Source organism: Bidens hawaiensis, unplaced genomic scaffold, assembly GCF_021521415.1.
Source record: "Bidens hawaiensis isolate Kalapana, Puna unplaced genomic scaffold, B.hawaiensis_p1.1 tig00018422_1, whole genome shotgun sequence".
Classification (NCBI taxonomy): domain Eukaryota; kingdom Viridiplantae; phylum Streptophyta; class Magnoliopsida; order Asterales; family Asteraceae; genus Bidens; species Bidens hawaiensis.
In genome coordinates, this window is record NW_027492781.1 from 300,942 (window position 1) to 309,141 (window position 8,200).

The 8,200-nt window shown below is 35.1% G+C and overlaps 1 protein-coding gene across 1 annotated transcript; it reads right to left on the bottom strand.

The window, feature by feature from the left end:
* Positions 1-4,615: 4,615 nt before the first annotated feature.
* LOC143555984 (protein neprosin-like) lies at positions 4,616-7,994 on the bottom strand. Its single transcript, XM_077045429.1, has 7 exons — positions 7,783-7,994; positions 7,613-7,699; positions 7,262-7,516; positions 6,967-7,128; positions 6,822-6,875; positions 6,045-6,191; positions 4,616-5,281 (listed from the first exon to the last, which is right to left on the bottom strand). The coding sequence occupies exons 1-7, from the start codon at positions 7,906-7,908 to the stop codon at positions 4,904-4,906; spliced, it is 1,209 nt and encodes a 402-aa protein (XP_076901544.1). The 5' UTR covers positions 7,909-7,994; the 3' UTR covers positions 4,616-4,903.
* Between the last annotated feature and the right edge of the window lie 206 nt (positions 7,995-8,200).

Genomic DNA, 8,200 nt, shown 5'->3' on the forward strand with positions numbered 1-8,200 from the left:
TGTCTTTACTGATTCCACCGATGTTCAAACTTTCGTCATTGAACTTGGTGATAAAATCTTCTATGGACTCGTTATCGCGGCGGACAACATCCAAAATTTCTGATTGGTCTCGCGTATGTTTTTTCTGTTGACTGAAGTGTTGGGAAAAATTTTTCACCAGATCGTCCTAACTAGAACTTTCACCGTTAGGTAACTTTTCAAACCATTCTCTTGTTGCCCCTGTTAGTGTCAATGCGAACATGTGACACCAATAAGGCAGCATCCAACCACTAACACCACCTACCGCAATAAAGTTCTGGAGATGATCATTTGGATCAGTCATACCATTATACTTACCCACCGATTTAGGTATCTTAGCATTAACGGGAAAGGGTGATGTGGCAATACTTTCTATGAACTTTAATTTTTCAGCGAAGGCCGCGGGCGGTATGGTTTAGTAAAGTCTCGTTCCGCATTGCTATGGTATTCGGTATGGCGGACTATGTCATGTGGACGGCTGCTTTTTGCCTGATAACTCATCCTACTGTCTCCGGTATACATACTGTAATCTCCCGGGTGGTAGGATGAATCGTAACCGTCAAACTCATCTAAATAAGATGGCATCCGCATATTTATGCGAGGACGAGGACGTAGCCTCGGAAGTTCGCCAAACTCTAGCTCCGTCTGTTGACTGTAACGCGTTTGACTTTCTCGCACTGTTGGTGGAGGAGAAGGAGATCCCCTAGGGGATTCCTCATAATACAAAGTGCGGGCGTGAAGTTGCTCGTTACGTTTTCTACGCTCGTATTCAGCCACCAAACTTTGTTGTTGCACATGGAGCCACTCTTCAGGAGTCAAGGCTCCTATGGATCTGGAATTACGTCTATGAGATCTCGCCACGTCAGAGTCACCTGAATCATTTTCTAGATCCAACACTGACCCGCTTTCGGCGAGTTTCTTCCGTAATCCGTCTGAGATTACCCAAATTAGAACCTTCCGGTGCCGAGGCCCGTCCCATATCTGGGGGGGGGGGTACCGGTTGGTGCTGTGACGTTCTCTAGGGTAAAACCCCCAGTTGTTACGTCAATGTTCCGTGACCCTGGAGCTGTGACTCGCTCAAGAGTACGGCCACTTGGAGTCGTGATGCGTGCAAAAACACTAAGACCCGGAGGTGCTTCAGTGTTAGTTACACGTGACTCAGTTGCAGGGGTTCCCGTCGGCCCTTCAGGAAGTTTACTCATATCAAACGAACCAAAAAACCAACGAAAACTATTGTTGTTCTAACGCAAATCACGGATGGCACCAATGAAGAAACACGGATCCACTCCCCAGGTATAGGTCCTGGATCCAATGAGTCCACATGGTACAATACAATAACTACTACCACAATATGAGTGAGGCTCCCTAAAGTCCAGTGACCGGAACCTACGAAACAAACACCGTGAGTCTCGTTACAGGAAGGACGAGAGGGGGGTCTTCCTGTAATCACCCTCCGGCGTGAGAATCAGTAACGTTCGTAATGAAGAAAGTACTGAAGTACAGAGACTAAGTGTAGTCAGAATATATGTGGGTGAATGAATACCTCATACCATTTGACAAGGTATTTATAGCCGAATGATGAAGGAAGGATGATTGGGGCAGCTGTCCTCTTCTAGAAGATCTCTGATAACCGTCTGGACACGTGTCCTCTTGTGATAGGTTGAGCTATACGTCTCATGTGCATGGGTATCACAACCTGGAAACGCGTCACCAAATGATAGGACGGATTGCACCCTGGCCATGTGCACGGTTATAACAACCTGGCCAGGTGTCCTTTATTCATTGGTTAATATGTTATGTGTTTCCCAAGTTAGAATCGTAAACCTTTTTCTAGAGAATACTTGAGTGATGACAACTGTCCTACTAGCATTGCTTTCCGGTTGTTTAGGCGGACAGATGTCTTGTCCTGCGGATGACTTTTGAGGATGCCATGATGCTTACGCGTGTGTTATGAGGACTTTCCTCCTCATTCGTGACGTGCGGGTGACCCGAGAGTCCCGCGGGTGGTTTATAAGAGGGTTCTTTATGACCCGCGGGTAGTATTTAAGGGTATTTGGGTCTTTTTGGTACCCTACCTCTACACAAACCCACACCATGGAACTTGTAAATAAGATGAACAAACTAAAATGGTTAGAAGTTAGTCATAAGTGATATGTATAATAAGTTATGTGTGTGTGTATATATATCAAGAACACGAAGTCCTCCATGAAGCCTTGCCTTATGACATTCGAAACTTAACCAACCGGAGTCGGTGAAGTAACAAATAAAGGAAACAAGGGGTGTGTATTATATATATGTTGTACCACCATATTCAAGTGTTAGTAATATTAGATGAACAAGTTAAAATGAAAGACTATAGTTAGTTGACCTTAAGAAATCAAAATAACAAAATGTTGAAGATGAATACTTGGATTTGAGAGAGATTTTGGAGAATATGAACAACCAAAATGGTGTATGGAGTCTTGCTTTTATAATGGTAAGAGTATGGTTCATACAAATAGGGTAAAGATGCATGTGATGGTTGAAATGGTCAAACAAGTTTTTGGTAAATGGCAATAATAGTCCCCAAAGTTTGGTTTAAGTCATTTTAAGGAGTTTAAAGGACCAAAAAGAATGTTTTCAAGACCCAATAAGTGTAAAACAATATTGTAACATAAAATCCATCATTTTGATTATATCATAAGCTTTGGTTTACAAAATGGGTCGGTTTACATGATAAACGAATAAAGGAAACAAGGGGTGTGTATTATATATATGTTGTACCACCATATTCGAGTGTTAGTAATATTAGATGAACAAGTTAAAATGAAAGACTATAGTTAGTTGACCTTAAGAAATCAAAATAACAAATGTTGAAGATGAATACTTGGATTTGAGAGAGATTTTGGAGAATATGAACAACCAAAATGGTGTATGGAGCCTTGCTTTTATAATGGTAAGAGTATGGTTCATACAAATAGGGTAAAGATGCATGTGATGGTTGAAATGGTCAAAAAAGTTTTTGGTAAATGGCAATAATAGTCCCCAAAGTTTGGTTTAAGTCATTTTAAGGAGTTTTAAGGACCAAAAAGAATGTTTTCAAGACCCAATAAGTGTAAAACAATATTGTAACATAAAATCCATCATTTTGATTATATCATAAGCTTTGGTTTACAAAATGGGTCGGTTTACATGATAAACGAATACAAAAACAAATACAAACGAGACCTTAAATTGACTTCAATCTTTCTAAGCTATAAATCAAAACCTATGAATTTAATACTAGCTTAAAGTTGAGTGGAATATTCACATCTTTTTATACTGATTTGGATTTGAATTTGAATTTTGTAATTTACAAAGGCAGTGTGGATAAGTGAAATCAAGTTAGCAATCATCCAATGGTAAATAGTTATAATCCATTTTACTAAATTACTAATTTTTTAATCATTTTAAAGCCATACAACTTTAATTCAATCTTCTAATTTTAAAATTTGTGTTTTCTTCTTCAGTGTAAATATTAACATATGTGAACTTAACATACAAAGTAAAAAACGATTTTTAACACCTATATTCTACTATATCTTGTATTTGCAATAATTTTCATATCTAATATTACATTTATAAAGGCAAGCATCATACCACTATACTAATATTCCCATTGTTAACTACTAATTTGTGGTTAGTGTCAAGTCAGAATCACTTTTAATCTTCTTTTTCCTTTTACATGGTATTGGTCATCATTAAAAGAAGTAATGGAATAATTATTTTTTCCCATAAACATATTACGTATGTTTGGCAAAACTAGCTGATAGCTGTTGGCTAGAAGTTGCTAGCTGGTGGCTGAAAATTGGTAGCTATCAATTGTAGTTTTTTAGAATTATTTAGATGTTTGACAGAATAACTGGAACTTTTAATAAAAGTAGGGACCCATGTGGTGCATTATTCTAATTTGAAATCTATTCTGACTTGTCCCCTTTCGACTCAAAATCTTAGCAGCACGAATCGAACAAAATTAACCCTTTTTGCATCGACCGTTCCGACCCTAATTTAGTCTTACACATGACCCGAGCTTGCCTGACTCGACTTGTTGTCGATCCTAACCAATAATCACATAATAAGTTAATTTTTTAAAATGCTCATTTTTATGATGCAGCATTCAAAAAAATATATTTGCGTGTGAAAAAGTTATGGCATCTTAAAAAGTTATGAGGGTAGTTAGTTTTGAATAAAAGTTAAATGTGTTATTATTATATAAATTAACAAAATGTGATATATACTGTTCTAGAAAAATGAAGCATCCATAAATAGTTTTTAAAGTTACAATAAAAAAATTATAAAAGCTATAACTAAAGAGAAAGTTATGTTTCGATATTAACATTATTTTAATGTTTTTATAAATTTAAATGTCAAATATGATATTGCTAAAAATATAGAAATAAGTCAATAACATGTACTTTATTGGGCTCTTGGGCTCCCTTAAATCAATACCCTTAGAGGACTCCAGACAACTCTGGGCTAGACTTTTTCGGTAACGATTTCTCATGATTATCCGGTAAAAAAAACGAGACTAATATGAATCCAATGACCCGAGAAACATCATTATACATGTAACAGTAAGTAAGAAATTAAAATGTCATATAATTAATCCGACCCTCATAATACAATAGAAATGTCACATTATCACATAGAGACGAGCCCAAATACTTACACTTGACGGTTTCTTATAGTCGTCATAATCAAATACTTCCAAACCCAAACCCGAACACGAACCATCTAACAAACCAATAACAATGTCTTGTTTCTAATATACGCGTATGTAACAAACCAAATTAGAATCTACAATAACACATATACCAAACACAATAGTTCATTAATGTAATGAACTATCTTCCATAACTATCCGCTTTCACGGGCAGTTCGGGTTTCTGCCCGGCCCGCCATAGTAAATATAGCTGCCCCAACCATCATTCTTGCCCGTTTGAACATCGTAGCAATTTGGTTGCTCGGTAAACGTGTCTATATCTTTAGGAGCCCGAAGACTGTTTGACCCGTCTACTATTTGGACATTTCTGAAGTAGCTAGACTTACCAAACCCTTCTTCGGGGAAATGACCGCTGCCCATTTGAGTGGTGGTGTGCTGCCCGTCAGAGGCCGAGTTCACCACCTCACCGCCCCATTGGATCATTGATGCACTCTCGGTTAAGTATGAAAACAGTGAAGCCGGCCAGTATCCGAGCACATTTCCTTTACCGAATTGCATCCACCAGTTTCCTTGCTCGGGGTCCTAATCGTTTACACCAAATTAGTTGAATAAATTTAGGCTAACGTTAACCGAACAAACGAGCAAACACGAATAATACGTTAAACGAATATTGGTTCACAAACGTAAATGAATAAACATAGATGAACGAGTATAAACGAACACAGCTGAGCAAGCACACCAACTAAATGCAAACATGATTATTAATATGTTGAGCTAAATAATTATTAAACCTGGACTAAATTGTAACATGTGATATTTTAATCTAATATAACTAGACTAAATTATAATTGGCTTGACAAATATAAATGAAGGCATAAACGAATATAAATGAAGAACAAGACATTTGCTCATGTTAGTTTAACTAACAAACAACATGTTTTATTCATGTCCGCTCATTTATCAAATAAACGAACATAAAACTTCTCACTAAAAAAATTACTAAAAGTTCGATTTGTTTACATTTCTAAATAAAGCTATACAATATGCATAAAATAAAGCCAGATGTTGAAAACAAGTTCTTAATTTTTAGAAATATATCATATTAATTTGAACTGTAGACTATATATATAATATAATAACACACATAACACATAAAAAGAAATTATATTGTCATGAAAGACAATATGTTAGCACTATATCACTTTAAACACAACTACAATAATTATAGTCTTCTTTAAATATTGAGAGTCTTGAAATCAAATCTTGTACTTATTCACTATGCACAAAATAAAATAATATTTTTTCATTTTTTAATTATTTGAAGCAGTTTAAGAAGTGAACACACCTTCCAGATAAGTATGCTTATGTCATATTGAGAACCATGATATTTAGAAATGGGAGAAATACTGGCCCCCAATGCTATCTCATTGTTGATTTGAATAAATCCTGAACACAGAAGGTTGTAACAGCCTGTGGCTTGATATGCATCACTCTGAAAATAATTTCAAAAAATAAAATTTTTAATAAATAATTAAGGTCCCACACTTGTGCTATTTCATTGGAATCCTATGCAAACTTGTTTCCCACTAAAAAAATATTTAATATTTTTAAAAAATGTTTTGAACCAAAAATCACAGTCCAAAGGAGTGTGTTAGAAGGATGTTACTCATGTAGTCAGTCATGTTACTATAAAATTATTAATGTAACTTATAAGTCATTAAATAAAATTAGTCAGTTGACTAAAGTTTAAGAAAGTTAAGAGATAATTTCTTCTAATAACTTTTTACATTATTTTGACCCATAATTAGTTAGACAACCACAACTACTATATTATATATATCTAAAGACTAATGATTATAACTTGAAGTTGAAATAATCCTTTTTTAAACGCGCATCCAAATACCTCTTAAAAGACATTTAACTAACAACAAACGAATAATCCAAATGAAAAACAAGTCATAATAGTTCACGTTATGCATTGTACCTTTGTAGTATTCAACTCATCATTGAACAAAAGTCAAATGAACAATGTACAACGAGAACTATTATGAACTATATTTACGAAATCTTAAAAGCTTTTAACCGAATCAATCATACACAAAACTAAGTGATGTGAACTTACAGTCCAATACGTAAAGAATCTAGTGTTGTTATCTCCATAAAGATCCGGGCTGACCTGAATTTGTTACAATATCAAACAAAACATTTTTTACTACATATACGATCGAAAATAATGTTGAAAATTATGATGAAAACTATGAATTTACCTGCCAACCGGCTTCAATGCTATTGAGATCTTCAGAAAACGAGCCACCTAATAACCATATTTGCGATAAACTAAACTCGTTCGATTGTTGTATTTGCGGGTCCCAAACATTCATAGTTGCTTTAGCTCCATAAAACTCTCCTTCCACATATGCAATTGCATGCTAAATGAACTCCAAATATCAAACATAACACAATCAGTAATATTCATATTCAGTGAATGTGAAAGTATAAGTCAACAAAAGTCAACCGAGTCAACGGGTTAGTGACTTGTGTTGTACAAGTACAAGTACTCACCTGGTGACCACTTTGATTGATCAGATCAAGATCAACAGAAGTTGGTTGTGCAACACTTGACACACTTTTTTTCTTGCCATATTTTTTTATAGAACTTGCTCTTAGAACATCTTCTTTCTTTGTTCGTCTAACCGGAATCGTTCCTTTCGCACATTTTCCGTTTAAATGCCATAGTTGATTAATTGTTTCTTGAGTTTCTGATGACACTTTCATGTTGTCAAAGTTCATTCCTTCTGGATGATAATTTGGTCTCATCTATATTCACAATATGTCAATATTAATAATATTAATTGACACCTTCTATAATATTCAATAAAACAATTGTGACATAAACTTTTTTAAAAATCGTACCTGAATTTTATGATTTTTTAAGGAAGGATGATCGAAAGCCGCTTGATTTGAAATATGAACACAGTCTATTATATCACCGTCCGGGCTCTAATAAATTCAACAAGTTAGAAAAACAAGAACTAAGAAATAAAATTAAACTAATATTAATATTAATATTAATATTAACTTACCTTGATGGATTTCATGGAGGGTTTATTCAACTTATTCAAATGCTCCACAACTTCAAAGTCATTCGTGGCGGCCGTAGCCGCCACGACAAGAAACATAACCATCGCGAAACGCGAAAACATACTCATACATGTAAGATATAAGTTTATGTAATTATGCAAATAAGTAAGATATAATATAAGTTTATGCAAGAAAGTATTTCATGTGAGTGAAACAAAAAGCTAGCTAGTGTTGAAGTTATCTTATTTCTGTTAAGCTCGTGATTGAGAGAGACATGAAGGGTATAAAAGTGAAAAGAAAATGAAGATGCAAGTTATGGAGATAGACAGCTATAATATTTGTCGTGTTTAAAAGTGTGGGGCTAAATAATGGACGAATAATTTGAAAATTTATGCTGGAGAGGTGTAGCACCCTATAGAT